General features: G+C 35.0%; 3 protein-coding genes across 7 annotated transcripts; 1 reads left to right on the top strand and 2 right to left on the bottom strand.

The window, feature by feature from the left end:
* Window positions 1–6,329: 6,329 nt before the first annotated feature.
* LOC112802853 (heavy metal-associated isoprenylated plant protein 39) lies at window positions 6,330–7,362 on the top strand. Of its 2 annotated transcripts, none has more exons than XM_025846228.3 (3): window positions 6,330–6,523; window positions 6,657–6,735; window positions 6,863–7,362. In XM_025846228.3, exons 1-3 carry the CDS (start codon window positions 6,515–6,517, stop codon window positions 7,090–7,092), a joined length of 318 nt encoding a protein of 105 aa, XP_025702013.1. In that variant the 5' UTR covers window positions 6,330–6,514; the 3' UTR covers window positions 7,093–7,362. The 2 variants fall into 2 exon arrangements, with proteins under 2 accessions (XP_025702013.1, XP_025702012.1); XM_025846227.3 differs by having other exon boundaries at window positions 6,654–6,735.
* Window positions 7,363–8,920: 1,558 nt separating this feature from the next.
* Window positions 8,921–12,205, bottom strand: LOC112802852 (pentatricopeptide repeat-containing protein At1g55630). 4 transcript variants are annotated; one of them, XM_025846225.3, is made up of 4 exons: window positions 11,613–12,068; window positions 9,863–11,350; window positions 9,665–9,719; window positions 8,921–9,556 (listed from the first exon to the last, which is right to left on the bottom strand). In XM_025846225.3, the coding sequence occupies exon 2, from the start codon at window positions 11,266–11,268 to the stop codon at window positions 9,955–9,957; it is 1,314 nt and encodes a 437-aa protein (XP_025702010.1). In that variant the 5' UTR covers window positions 11,269–11,350; window positions 11,613–12,068; the 3' UTR covers window positions 8,921–9,556; window positions 9,665–9,719; window positions 9,863–9,954. The 4 variants fall into 4 exon arrangements, with proteins under 4 accessions (XP_025702010.1, XP_072093978.1, XP_025702008.1 ...); XM_072237877.1 differs by having other exon boundaries at window positions 9,654–9,719; window positions 11,613–12,066; XM_025846223.3 differs by having other exon boundaries at window positions 9,863–12,205.
* Window positions 12,206–13,453: 1,248 nt separating this feature from the next.
* Window positions 13,454–14,615, bottom strand: LOC112799867 (uncharacterized). Its single transcript, XM_025841860.3, has 3 exons — window positions 14,118–14,615; window positions 13,938–14,037; window positions 13,454–13,726 (listed from the first exon to the last, which is right to left on the bottom strand). Exons 1-3 carry the CDS (start codon window positions 14,414–14,416, stop codon window positions 13,661–13,663), a joined length of 465 nt encoding a protein of 154 aa, XP_025697645.1. The 5' UTR covers window positions 14,417–14,615; the 3' UTR covers window positions 13,454–13,660.
* Between the last annotated feature and the right edge of the window lie 362 nt (window positions 14,616–14,977).

The following is a 14,977-nucleotide window of genomic DNA, read 5'->3' as shown; positions in this document are numbered from 1 at the left end:
ACCTCAAATGTCCTTTGTTTCTTTAGTGGAAAGAAGTTTTTTCTATTAACCAAGATGTGAAAATTAGTAAAGCTAATTTTAGAAAATATATAAATAAATAATAATTAAATAAAATGAGAGTAATAAACAATCTTAATTTATAACCTTAGAATTTTAGTGGTTGAAAAAGAGAAGAATTATATACCTCTAATTGACGGATGGTTCATATTGAAGAGACTCACCTATAAATTGAGTTTTTCTTTAATTCATTTCAATCAAGTCATCCAGATAGAATAACATAAGATTTCTTTGAGTAGTTTTCTCCTATATTTGATAGAGAGAAGTGTGTTCTCCTTTTGTCAAGAGAGAGTGTTATTGTAGTCTCCTTGTGATAGAGAGAAGTTGTAATTCTCAAAGAAAATTATTCAATTATTTCCATATTTTATACAAATTTCTAATTTTTCATCTCTATATTTTGCTGTGTCATTTGTCTGGTACCTAACAGTGGTATCAGAGCCAAAGGTTGCTGATTAAGATTTTTTTTTCCGCTGTGAGTTACCGTCCAAAAAAAAAATGGCAGCAAAGTATGAAATTCCGAAATTCAGTGGGAGTAATTTTTCCATATGGAAATTGAAGATAAAAGCCATTATGAGAAAAGACAATTGCGTGACAGCAATTGAAGGTAGACCCACTGGAATTACAGATGAAAAATGGAAGGAGATGGACAACAATGCTGTTGCAAACTTACACTTGGCACTAGCTGATTCAGTTTTATCAAGTGTAGCAGAGAAAAAGACAGCAAAGGAAATTTGGGATGCTCTCACAAAATTATATGAAGTCAAGTCACTTCACAACAAGATATTCTTGAAGAGAAGACTTTATACTCTTCGAATGAGTGAGTCCACATCGGCAACGGATCACATCAACAATCTAAATATGCTATTTTCCCAACTCTCATCGTTGGAATATACCATAGCGGAAAATGAACGTGCAAAGCTCTTACTTCAAAGTCTACCAGATTCATATGATCAGCTAATCATTAACTTAACTAATAATGTTTTGACTGATTATCTTTCTTTTGATGACATGGCTGCTGCGGTTCTTGAAGAAGAATCTAGGCGCAAGAATAAGGAAGATAGATTAGAGAGCTCAAAACAAGCAGAGGCTTTGTTGATGACAAGAGGAAGATCAATGGAGCGTGGTTCCAGTGGGAGTCAAAGTAGACCAAAGTTACAAAGTAAGAAGCAGATCAAATGCTACAATTGTGGTAAGAGAGGGCACTTCAAGAAAGATTGTTGGAATAAGAAGAGTATAGAGAAGGTTACAGAAGGATCAAGTTCTCAAGGATGTGTTGCGAGTACCTCTGATGATGGAGAAATCCTGTATGGCGAAGCAACAATTGGTTCTAAAGGCAGCAAACAGCTCACTGATGTTTGGATTGTTGATTCAGGAGCAACATGGCACATGACTCCTCATCGTGATTGGTTTTGTACATATGAACCTGTCTTAGAAGGATCTGTGTTTATGGGAAACGATCATGCCTTAGAAATTGTTGGAATAGGTACTGTCAAAATAAAAATGTTTGATGGTTCTATTCGTTCACTTCAAGGGGTAAGACATGTGAAGGGCTTGAAGAAGAACTTGTTGTCGATTGGGCAACTGGATGAACTTGGCTACAAGACCCATATTGAAGGTGGGATCTTGAAAGTTGTTAAAGGAGCTCTTGTGGTAATAAAAGCAGAAAAGATTGCAGCAAATCTATATATGCTTGTGGGAGATACTTTGCAAGAAGCAGAGGCATCAGTTGCTTCAACAAGCCAAGAAGAAATGACGATGATATGGCATTGCAAACTAGGCCACATGTCAGAACGAGGTTTGAAGATTCTTGTAGAACGTAATCTCATTCCCGGGCTCAAATCGGTAAACTTACCATTTTGTAAGCACTGCGTTACAAGCAAACAACATAGATTGACGTTTGGTAGATCAACTGCTCGGAGCAAGCACATATTGGAGTTGATTCATTCTGATGTGTGGGAATCGCCGGAGATGTCCCTAGGAGGAGCAAAATATCTTGTATCATTTATTGATGATTACTCTAGGAGGCTATGGGTGTTCCCGATCAAGAAGAAGTCAGACGTGTTTGCGATGTTCAAAGAGTTTAAAGCAAAGTTAGAACTTGAATCTGGAAAGAAGATCAAGTGTTTAAGGACAGATAATGGAGGAGAATATGTCGATGGCGATTTTCTAACATTTTGCAAGCAAGCAGGTATTCAACGGCAATTCACAGTTGCATATACGCCTCAGCAAAATGGTGTAGCAGAGCGAATGAATCGGACTCTCCTAGAAAGAGCACGAGCTATGTTGCAAACTACAGGTTTAGCTAAGTCTTTTTGGGCAGAAGCTGTTAAAACTGCCTGTTATGTGATAAATCGGTCACCATCAACTACAATTGGGTTAAAGACACCAATGGAGATGTGGCAAGGTAAGCCACCTAATTATTCTTCTTTACATATATTTGGTTGTCCTGTGTACGTAATGTACAATTCCCAGGAAAGAACAAAGCTGGACCCAAAGTCTAGAAAATGTATATTCTTGGGTTATACTGACGGAGTTAAGGGGTATCGCCTGTGGGATCCCACTGCCCGCAAGGTAGTTGTCAGTAGAGATGTGATATTTGCAGAAGATGAATTGCAAAAGGAACAAGAAAATGACAGCACTGTTAAAGATATAACCACTGTTCAAATAGATGAAAAATGCAGAGAAGGTGATCTTTCTGAAGTAGAACCACAGCACGAAGAACAAGAAGCAGAGGCCAATGACATAGAAGTTCGTCGATCCACTCGACAAAGAAGAACACCATCATGGCACTCAAATTATGTTTTGACAAACCATGATGCATATTGTCTTTTGACAGAAGATGGAGAACCAACAACTTTTATGGAGGCTATGCGCAATCCAGATGCTTCTATGTGGATGACAGCAATGCAAGAAGAAATTGAGGCATTACATAGGAACCATACCTGGAAACTTGTTGAACTTCCAGCAGGTCGGAAAGCCATTGGTAACAAATGGGTTTACAAGATCAAACGAGATAGTAATGATCAGGTGGAACGATATCGTGCAAGATTGGTTGTCAAGGGATATGCTCAGAAAGAAGGTATTGACTTCAATGAAATATTTTCTCCAGTGGTGAGACTAACTACTATTAGAGTAGTTTTGGCTATATGTGCTGCATTTGATTTACATCTAGAGCAATTAGACGTAAAGACTGCTTTTCTTCATGGAGAACTTGTAGAAGAGATATATATGCTCCAACCAGAAGGTTTTGAAGAACAAGGAAAAGAAAACTTGGTTTGCAGGTTAACTAAATCTCTGTACGGTCTAAAGCAGGCGCCAAGGTGTTGGTACAAGAGATTTGATTCTTTCATTATTAGCCTTGGATACAACAGACTTAGTTCAGATCATTGTACTTATTACAAGAGGTCTGGTGATAATGATTTCATCATTCTGCTGTTGTATGTGGATGACATGTTGGTGGTAGGTCCCAACAAAGATCAAATCCAAGAATTGAAGGCACAATTGGCTAGGGAGTTTGATATGAAAGACTTGGGACCAGCAAACAAGATTTTAGGGATGCAAATTCACCGAGACAAAAAAGATAGGAAGATTTGGCTATCGCAAAAGAATTATTTGAAGAAAATCTTGCAACGCTTCAATATGCAAGAATGTAAGCCAATTTCAACCCCACTTCCTATGAATTTCAAATTATCCTCAAGTATGTGCCCTAGTAGTGAAGCAGAGAGGATGGAAATGTCTCGAGTACCGTATGCATCAGCGGTGGGAAGCCTTATGTATGCCATGATCTGTACAAGGCCAGATATTGCTCAAGCAGTTGCGGTGGTAAGTCGATTTATGGCAGATCCGGGTAAAGAGCATTGGAATGTTGTTAAGAGGATCTTGAGATACATCAAAGGAACCTCAAATGTTGCATTATGTTTGGAGGATCAGAATTCATTGTCAATGGATATGTCGACTCAGACTTTGCAGGTGATCTTGATAAACGAAAATCTACTACAGGCTATGTGTTTACACTTGCAGGAGGAGCTGTGAGCTGGCTATCTAAATTACAGACTGTTGTAGCTTTATCTACTACAGAAGCTGAATATATGGCAGCTACACAAGCATGCAAGGAAGCTATTTGGATCCAAAGGTTGATAGAAGAACTCGGGCACAAACAACAGAAGATTTCTGTGTATTGTGATAGTCAGAGTGCCTTGCACATTGCAAGGAATCCTGCCTTTCATTCAAGAACAAAACACATTGGAGTACAATATCACTTTGTTCGGGAAGTAGTAGAAGAAGGAAGTGTTGATATGCAGAAGATTCACACTAAAGATAACCTAGCAGATGCCATGACAAAACCAATCAACACAGAAAAGTTTGAATGGTGTAGATCCTCATACGGCCTATGGAATACATGAGCAACATGAATTTTGAAAATTTATCAAAATTAGCTTTAAGTGGGAGATTGTGAAAATTAGTAAAGCTAATTTTAGAAAATATATAAATAAATAATAACTAAATAAAATGAGAGTAATAAACAATCTTAATTTATAACCTTAGAATTTTAGTGGTTGAAAAAGAGAAGAATTATATACCTCTAATTGACGGATGGTTCATATTGAAGAGACTCACCTATAAATTGAGTTTTTCTTTAATTCATTTCAATCAAGTCATCCAGATAGAATAACATAAGATTTCTTTGAGTAGTTTTCTCCTATATTTGATAGAGAGAAGTGTGTTCTCCTTTTGTCAAGAGAGAGTGTTATTGTAGTCTCCTTGTGATAGAGAGAAGTTGTAATTCTCAAAGAAAATTATTCAATTATTTCCATATTTTATACAAATTTCTAATTTTTCATCTCTATATTTTGCTGTGTCATTTGTCTGGTACCTAACACAAGAAACACTTATCATTATTTTGAATTTTCTGTGTCGAATATTTATAGATCAAAATTTATATCAATAGATATACTAAATGATTCTAATAAAAACTAGTTCATCTTAATATATTCTAACCTTTCAAAGTTTAATTTTGCGGTGCCATTATTAAGAAATAGTTTTGTGCAACATTGAGAAAATATTCTGATGAAAGCATATAGCATATATTAGAACAGACAACAATCTAAAACCAACATTATGAATGTAAGCCGTGCCCATGTCTGCTGTTAAGTCACAATGCTTTTCTTCAAATTATTTTATATTGAATGATTCTTTGTCTTGATAGAGAAATTTGGGTTGGTGCCTCATTGGCACTGTAAAGAAAGCATAAATTTTGAAATGACTTATCATGGGTTTTTAATATTATTAATTAACTAATAATTAATATTTATCTACCACCAAGTTGAGTATTGCATTTTGTTTTTATTTTGAAACACCATAGACTTCTGAGCTTGATCTTGTTACATAATTATTGAAAATTCAATAGATATTTTCAAACTTTCCTGCTACAAAAGAAGAATAAGAAACATTCCCTAGAAATTACCTTCTCCAATATTCTAGCTTTCTTTTTTTTCTCCTTTATTGAAAAAATTCATTTTAGAGAACATTTATTTGTTTATATAAGGTCAAAATAAAAAAAAATGATCATGATGCCCAAATTTTCTTAAACTTCTGAATTTCTTTTGATGAAACAAACAAATGTCTAACCAAATCCATATAGGAATTTTGCTATTTTATATTTATTTTGATCCTTTTCAATTCTCTTACGTATGAATATTATCATCATTATTATAATAAGTACAAGTGTACAACCCTGGCGTGACCAATTTTTTTTCCCACAAGGAATGATAACAATAACGGATGAAATGAAAATTATTTAATTGGAAGTGAACTGATTCATATAGATGACTATCCCTAGTAAAGTTAAAACTCTAAGTTCTTATAAATTGCATTATTAATATAAAAATATTATATATGCACAAAAAATAAACTATTGAATTAATTATTATTAACTTATTTTTAATGTATATTTTATATTTTTATATATAATTTAGTAATTAATTTTAATATATATATATAATATAATTGAATTTTTTTTGTAATCTTTTTAAAGAATTTTGTATTAATTAAAGATCTTAAAATAAAAAAATTTGTTATCCAATAAAATAAAATTAAAATTTTAATTTTTAATATATAAAATTGATCAAAAACCTAAAATAAAATAAAATTATATATATTAAAAAAAAAGATTGAAGATGGCATCACCATGTCAAAGATTTGTCGCATGTGGGATAGAATTGAACCATGCGGCAAGAAATTTGCATTTAAAGGGCTCCATCTGTTTGATATGACTCTCTCACAGTCACACCCCATAACCATTCACCTAACATATAGTATTAGTAACATAAATATATATATATATATAAGTATAAATAATTAACTTACCCTCTTAGTCTTAGTACATATTTAAGGCCTCAACACTCTACTCCCAAGTTTGTTTCACACCATTATTCTAGCCTAGCTAGATCCTCTTCAAATGGCTCAGGTACATTCACTTCTCTCTCTTTCTTCCTCTTGGATCCAATACCATATCTATGATTAATTAATTTAAAATTATATGTCTTTACTAATTTTCTTAACACCCTTTTGTGTATTCTTTCTATGGATCCATATAGCAGAAGGTTGTGTTAAAGGTTTTGACTATGACTGATGATAAAACAAAGCAGAAAGCTATTGAAGCAGCTGCAGATATATTTGGTGAGTATAGTTTATGTTTATTTATTTATTTATACCTTGAATTCATATATAATTTCATATTAATATGTGACTAATAATATAATATAAGGTTGTGATCTGATTAATTTTGATGAACTCATATATATAGGAGTTGATTCAATAGCAGCAGATATAAAGGAGCAGAAGCTAACAGTGATTGGACAAATGGACACAGTGGCAATTGTGAAGAAGCTCAAGAAAGTTGGCAAGGTTGATATCATATCTGTTGGACCTGCCAAAGAAGAGAAGAAGGAAGAGAAGAAAGAAGAAAAGAAAGAGGAGAAGAAAGAAGAGAAAAAGGAAGAGAAGAAGGAGGAAAAGAAGGAAGAAAAGAAATGAAAAAAAAAAATCCCCAATACTTATCTCATTGGTCTTATCACAATTCTTCACCCTTTTATTTTTATTTTTTATTTTTAATTGGTTTGCATATTTTTCTTATATTCAGAAGCCATTATAAGATGCATAGTTGTCTATAGTTTTTTTTCCCCTTCTTCTTCTCAAATCTGCTGTTTCCTGCATAAATCAATTGCCAAGATGCAAATGAGTTTTTTAATAGAGTATTCCCAAAATTTGACTAACAGAGAATAAATATTAGACAATGTTTTTCAATTTTCATAGGATAAAATAGTTTCTTTTCCTATTCTCTCCATTTATTTTTTCTATTTTCCTTTTAGCATTTTTCCAATATAAGAGAAGCTTTGGTAATTGACAAGCTGCAAATTTCAGATAGCTCTAGTTTTCTACTTATTAATTGTTGCAAGATATTTTATTTTAGTTTATTATGCAAATGGCTATTAGGGTATTGTTATTGTGACTATGACAACATCTATATCTCTTTTATTCATAATTTCATATCATACGGTTATGAATTGTGGTAAAGTTTGGTTATGTAATAAGGCCAAGAAGTTATTTGGCCATCACGAAGTTCCTTTCCTATTCGCTTGTGGGTCATTTTCTCTTAACTCAATGGCACCAAAGTCCAAAGATGCTAGCAAAATCCAGCCTTTCTAATAAAACAATTGATAAAGACAAAAGTGATTTTCAAATTTTTCTTAATTTCTTTATGAGACGGCTCGTGCACAATATTGCTTGCTGAGCAAAGCATTTTGATTTAATCATTTTTTAAAAAAGTAATTAGTTAGGTATGGCTTATAAGCATGGTCATTTTAGTATTGGGGCTCAATATTTTGTTCTAAGAATGCCTAATCAATTTGGATTTATGGCATGGTTCCAACAGTTACAATAAATATGACTGATATTAGTATTGTGCATCTTTAAGCATATAAGTGCCACCGTTATGAATTATAGTTATTGACCTTATATTTAACATATGTATTAATGATGGATCTATATCTTATCAACATTATTTGTGGCGACTAGTGTCCACATTCCACAGAAGAATTTTCGGGACTGGCAATTATCATGACATAGCCAATGACAGATGATGTTACATTGTTACTAAATATAGGCCAAGATTGATCTATTTCATCGGATGAAAGAAATTGTCTCATTTTCCTCTTATAACAATCAATATTCAATAGGATGCATGGAAGGCAAAAGATGTAAAGGCAAAGAAAGTAAATCAATATATAAGGTTCTCTCTCTTCAATCTCATTATTATATGTAAAGTAGGGCAAAGGAGTGAAAGGACTTGCAAATTTAAGGGTCTTTTATATTTATTTTTTATTTTCTGAGTAGTTACTGAAAGATACGTGCAAGAGTGCAACACTATATCACCAATCAGTCAAACCTATTCATGATGCTTGCATCAACAAATTAATCTAGACATCAATGAAGCCTTGAAAAAAAGAAACAGAAGAAAATAATTGGAAATTGGAAATTTCAAATTTCCAAGATTAGATTTTTCACTTAGCGGTATTCAACTAGACAACTACTAAGGGTTCATGCCTTGATTGCATGGATAATGGATTGACATGTCACCCTGCTAACCAATATAATTGACCAATTTAATCAACAAGAACATAATACTCATTCCCTTCCAAAATATATCTTGTAAATTTGGTACGGTTACAATTATATGTATGTGAATACAATTTAAGTTACAATGTATTTGGTAAACATAAAAAATAGACAATTTCTTTGGCCTATATTTAAATCTTGGAGACATAAAAAATAGTAAGATAAACTGGAAAGACATCGGCATATATAAATGAAATGAATAATATTTTTTCTACCTTGTAAATTTTGAATTGAATGAGAATGTAATGGAAGTTGGTATACAACAAAAATCAACTTCAATGAATTGTAGATTTAGATATGCAGATTATAGAAGGGAGTTCTTTTCACTTTTTTTAGAGGCAAAACATTATATTATATCTACAGGGGCGGACTTCAATATGCCCAACACCAAAGGCATCTACAATAGCTTGTTGTGAGCCTATTTGCATATGCACAGCAGTAACACATGCCTAAGAAGATGAATAATATGCATTGCACCAGCAAATACCGTTCATAAGAGCCAAGGATGGCAGGTTAAGAATCAGCATGTACCGCTTACGGTGAGATAACAAGGTGCAAGATACCTAGCCGACAAATGAGCCAACGAAACAATAAAGCAAGTGAACGTGCTGCTCAAGCTTTATGTTGGAAGTGGTTGTCCTTGAAGCCCCAGCAACAAAGACGTGTGATTGGATACCAGTAAAGTGAAAAAATGCTCATGAAGCTCTTCAGAAACAGCTTGCAATTCTAATCTGATACAAGCTTGCTTCATTTGAGAAATTTGATCAGTGACTGAGATGACCAACAACTCGTTGCTCTCATTGTTTCCAATTATAAGGTCAAGCTGCAGGAAAATAATGTAGAAGTGAGTATATGCAGCACGTTTTGTCATTTATTTTCTTATTATCATTATCATTTTAATACCATACAATCATCTGTACCTCCAAAATACCTGCATTATTGCTTGCCGCCAGTTTCTCCACCAGCTATAGGATTGAATCAACCAACTGAAAAGTAGTATTATGAAGGATAAACACAAATAACAAGCTTGGCATTGATCACATATTAAAATAAAATGATAAGATTCAGGGTTACATGTCGTATAATAGTCACTAAAGAAAATATATATTAGAAGGGAGAAATCACATACTTTGGTTCTCCGGCTTAATAACTAGCTGCATAACCATCAGAGTTACTTGAAAACCCAGTGATTAAAATCCCCTATGAGACAATCTATATCTGCTATTTCTTGCGCCTTTTCACCTTGATGCTTGAAATAAGGTGGGTATACTTCCCCTTCTCCATCATCTGCCTTATCACTTGATGTGCTAAAGCAAGCTTTCCAGCATTCCGTAAATTACTCACTAATGTAGTATAGACAACAAAATTTGGACTACAACCTTTGGCCTCCATTTCCTGTAGCATTGAGCATGCTTCATCAAACTTTCTGGCCATACATAATCCACGAATCATGGAATTGTATGTAAATACATTTGGGATTTGTCCTCTAGAAATCATCTCATTGAACATTTCCTGAGCTCTTTCAAGATCACCAGCCACCACATATCCTGTGATCATTACAGTGTATGCCACCACATCTGGCATACACCCATTTTTTATCATTTCGTCAAAATAATACTTGCAAGCCTCTAGATTTCCAGCTCTGCTTAGTCCATCAATTAATGTGGTGAAATGAAGAACAGTTGGCTCTATACCAGTTTCTTTCATGCTATTTAGAAGATTAAGAGCTGCAAGAGGTTTATCTCCTTTACCAAGAACATGAAGAAGAATGTTGTAAGTATGAAAATCAGGAGAAAGACCATTTCTACCCATCTCGTAAAGCAACCTGTTAAAGTGATTAAATTTTCCAAGTCTATACTTTGCTACCATAACAATGTTGTAAGTCAAAACATCAGAGGAAAAACCATCAAGCAACATCTGCCTGTAAACCCACTCAATCAAACGGTACTGGTTTAAAACAAGAAGACAATGGAGAATTGCATTGTAGGAGTGCCTAAAGGGCCGGTAGTTAAATGATTTTGACTTAATGAACTTCATCACCAACTTCCTAGCAAACCCTGCCTCACCACAAGTGCAAATCAAAATGTGGAAAGTGCGAGCAGTAGCTGGAAATCCTTTCTCAATCATCTCATCAACAAGCCTCCACATCGCTTGAAACTCATCACACGCGGCAAATATCTGCAGAACCAAGTGATAGGAATTTGCAGTGTGCCAGTAACCCTCCTGCTGCCCACACCACAGAAAAAATTTGTACGCCAGTTTAGCGCATCTCCCCTTGTTTTCGCAGTTTATGCCTTTCAACATCCCATACAGAACCTCCCTCACGAGAAAAGCTGATGGCCTAACACGCAATCCATCCAAAGCCAGTCTAAAATCTAACTCGGGACTATCCTGTCCAAGAACCTCAAGAATTTTCTCAGCATCCATCCTCACATTTTCTATGGACCCATTCCTATGCAAAAATTGCTTCCTCTCGAAGCTAGCGTTATCCCCATTCAAATCAAAATCAACAATGTCACAAGAGGTAGCACACATTTTCTTCAAAGGCTCCTCAACGAATTCAAAACCACTCCGAACCTCATCATCATCGCAATGAAAAGGTTGATTGCATAATTTCCTACAAATGTTCACACAATGTGGAAACTTGTGAACCATCCTATGACCTAAAAGGACTAAAGAATTCATTGCTCGAACCCATTATCATGTATGAAGCTCTGAAACACTTAAAAACACAATCGATTTTCTTCTTTGCAATGATAGGTTCGATACGCCCATTGAGCTAGAGATTTGACACGAATCCATTGAATTGAAAACCTGAGAGCTCAGAATAGATTGGGACTAGGATCTCAACGATAAAATCAAGTGATAAAAAAGCGTACCGTTTTGGAGCGACAATTTAGAGTGTAGGACGAGAAATTGAAATTCGTGACGGGAAATGGTGCCATTGCGGGATACGGTGCATGGTCGCTGGTGACGACGGTGGTTGGGAAGAAAAAATGGGGTCAAATTTGACTCTGTAAAACCCTAAAGGGGAAGGAAGAAGATGCACACGGCTCCATCGAGCTCGCAAAGTCAACCGCCGTCGATCAGCGCCATTCGTGTGGGGGGAACCTAGTTGAAGAGGATCTCCCGCCAATCTTTCCTCGTCGGGGTTCGAGTTCAGGCGGCGATAACTCAGTCCGAGCAACGTGTCTTCCGCTAAGGAAAGTGAAGTGGTGAAGACGGTGAAGGCTAGAAGGAGTGGAGGCAGGCTTGCAGAGATGAGTACGCTGGCGTTGAAACCAGAGAGGGGAGAGCAGTGGTTCGTGCGGCGGGACACGATCCTGGAGTTCCAGACAGGAGAATGGAGATGGCACATCTCTTCAGCTGGGTTGGGATGCGGGTCGGGTCGGGGAGTATGGGTGGTTTTGTCAATTGGGCCAGAAGCCCATGACCAAAAATCTCTGGGTCTATATTTCACAAATCCCATTTTGTAAGACAGTTTATTTAGGCCTATATATATATGTCCAAAATTTCGCGGAAGTTATTAATTAACTTTCGGCCAGGCAACCGTTATTTTTTGCTTATACGCACGGAAATCGTACTAGAGATATAAGATTTTCTTATTTAAGAATAAGGGGTTCTAGTTGTAAAACAATTCAGCACCTAATTCTGAGGAGGGGTGCGACGGGGAAAAGGAGAAGAAAAGAAACAAACAACATGTTACATGTGTGCTATTGAGCATAATCATCCAATTACTCATGCAATTAAGGGCTTGAGAGTTGAGAGTTGAGAGTTGAGAGTTGAGAGTTGAGACTCAACAATGGGCCGGATATTAAAAATGGTGACAAATAACAAATTCTTAAATTGATCTTTTTTTTTCTTTGCATTATATATGATTCTAAAACAGAAATAAAAGGAAGAGTTATATTATGCTATCATTTGTGAAAAATTAACTGCCTCAAACTCGACGAGAAACAAAAAGTACATCTGAGCAAATATAGTGCCCTGAACTGAAAACAGAACATATAAGGTGGTGTCTCTGATAGCCACAGGGTTTTGGTGGTTAGGGCGGCCAAATTTTAGAAATGAATTAAATTTAGACACGTCATCACATGTGGAGTTACAAAGTTATATTTTGACTAGGCTAAAGATTGTAATTGTACAAATGAAGCATAGTGAAATTCTTCAATCAATAAACAAGAATAGTCAATAATTTATTTGAACCTATTGACAAATCATCGGGACAAATTTATAAATTTTCAACATCTAAATTGAAAAAGATTGGACATTACCGATATAGCAATGGATAGCAATGGATGAAAAAAATAAAAAATTTTCGATACGTAAAAGAGTCGTATTATATGAAGACACAGACCATGGTGATTGCATGATTTGAGTTTTCTTAAGAAAAGAACATTAACCCTCTTCCATTGTTGATGCTACCCCCGACATAAATATTAGTGCCATATAGATTGTGATGCTGCATTTGCTGTTGGAGAAATAATTGTTCTTAGTAGCTTTGGATAGTGTTATGGATTGCTTGGGGAGAACACTGGCCTTGATGTTCTTCCTTTTTTATCATCCCAATCGGAACTCCAAGCCTTAGTGATAAATATGTATATGAAATTTGAGATGCTGAGAGAGAAGAAGTGATGAGATTGAAATTTCAGAAATTTAAAGATGATTTTCTTTTTTGCTTAATAATGTTTTTGTCTTATACGAAGAGGAAGTAAAAAAGTATCTGCAACCAGTTTGCCAGGTGTTGTTTATTTACTGGATGGTCAATCCTTAGCCACACTTAGGCACAGTAAGCTTAGCCATAAGAGAATCACCCAACATCATATAATCCATACAAAAGTACAAAACACAGTCAACTTGCATTGTTCTTTTTAATCTTCAATTACGATAATTTTCTTTTTCTTGGAAAAGTTTGCATTGCCCTCACTCACCTTAAACCTTTTGCCCCCACTTTGATAGGCCTGATGAACTGCCTTTCTTTTGGTAGTAACAGCTGTTGCAATGGAAAAGCAATGAAAAAGTCCAAGAACAATAATTTTATTAAAATCTGCCCAACACTTAATCAGCAAAAAAAAATCTGAATAAAAAAAAAAATTCAACCGATCAGAATAAACTCTACTTCCGTAGTAATACTAGATACGAATAAGGTAGTTGATTAGAATTTAAAAACATGACACGATTTAGTCAAGGTATATGACACGTACTCGCATGGTGAGCTTCTGAGAGGATTCAACTTCATCCTCGCGTGGTGCGAGGAGATTGAGATCGTGGATTTGAGACTTCTTGAATGGGGCCATCAATTTTCTGTTCAAAATCATAGAAGCTTGATTAGTTGATTAGAATTTGAAAACATAACACCATTAGTTAACGTATATAACACGTACCTGCATGATGCGCATCTGAAAGGGACCAGCTTCGTCCTTGCGTGGTGCGTGGAAATTGAGATCGGGGATTTGAGGCTTCTTGAATAGACCCATCGCCATTTTCTGTTCAAGAGCACAGAAGCTTGCATAGGCATACTTCCAAAACAAGAGCGTGGGAAGGCTTGAAGGTCGCCAGTAGTGGTTGGAGAAGTTACCCTGATAAGGAACTTCTTGAGTGCCTTGCTGGGAATTTCCACTTCCTTCGTAAAAGAATGGCATAACTTGAGGAATGTGGCCACCATCTTCTTTTCTGCATCCATCAAGGACGAGAAAGGGTGTAGATGTATAGCGTATACAAGAGCGCAGAGACAGCAAAATCTACTACTATATATGCTAGGGTGTTCGTCATGCGATTTTGATCGGTTTTGAGTAAAAAACTCGTCCGAATCAAACACTAATTTTACTTGCGGTGCGATTTTGATCGGATGATTTTTTTACAAAAATTCGATCCGATCTAATACAATTTCAAGCGGTTTACATTGTATTGGATTTGCAGTTTGTAAATTAAAAAAATTAAACATATATAACAAGTCTCAACATCAAATTTTAAATAACTATCAATGGCATAACAAGTCTCAATAATATCTTAAAAACCAACGATAACATAACAATAGAAATAAAATTATAGATTAGCTAAAATAAATAAATAAATCACATTTTTTGAACATAAAATATTTACTAAATAATAATAATACATAAATAATATAAAAATATATAACAAATTGAACATGTTATAAGTATAATTGTAAACATATTAATAAAATAATAACATTATAGTATATTATACAGTTTGGATTTGATTGGATCTGGTCCGATCCAAC

The sequence above is a fragment of the Arachis hypogaea genome, chromosome 5 (assembly GCF_003086295.3).
Source record: "Arachis hypogaea cultivar Tifrunner chromosome 5, arahy.Tifrunner.gnm2.J5K5, whole genome shotgun sequence".
Taxonomy (NCBI): Eukaryota; Viridiplantae; Streptophyta; class Magnoliopsida; order Fabales; family Fabaceae; genus Arachis; species Arachis hypogaea.
Note: the sequence above shows the minus strand (reverse complement) of the source record. Positions and strands in the feature narration are given on the sequence as shown.

Excerpts from the sequence above, each read along its gene's own strand:
- LOC112802853 (XM_025846227.3), top strand. Across the intron at positions 6,736-6,862 it reads AGCAGCTGCAGATATATTTG|GAGTTGATTCAATAGCAGCA; the intron begins GTGAGTATAGTT and ends TCATATATATAG.
- LOC112802852 (XM_025846223.3), bottom strand. The coding sequence starts at position 11,418 with ATGAATTCTTTAGTCCTTTTAGGTCATAGGATGGTTCACAAGTTTCCA.
- LOC112799867 (XM_025841860.3), bottom strand. The coding sequence starts at position 14,416 with ATGGATGCAGAAAAGAAGATGGTGGCCACATTCCTCAAGTTATGCCAT. Across the intron at positions 14,038-14,117 it reads TTCAGATGCGCATCATGCAG|AAAATTGATGGCCCCATTCA; the intron begins GTACGTGTTATA and ends GATTTTGAACAG. Across the intron at positions 13,727-13,937 it reads CTCAGAAGCTCACCATGCGA|CTGTTACTACCAAAAGAAAG; the intron begins GTACGTGTCATA and ends CCATTGCAACAG.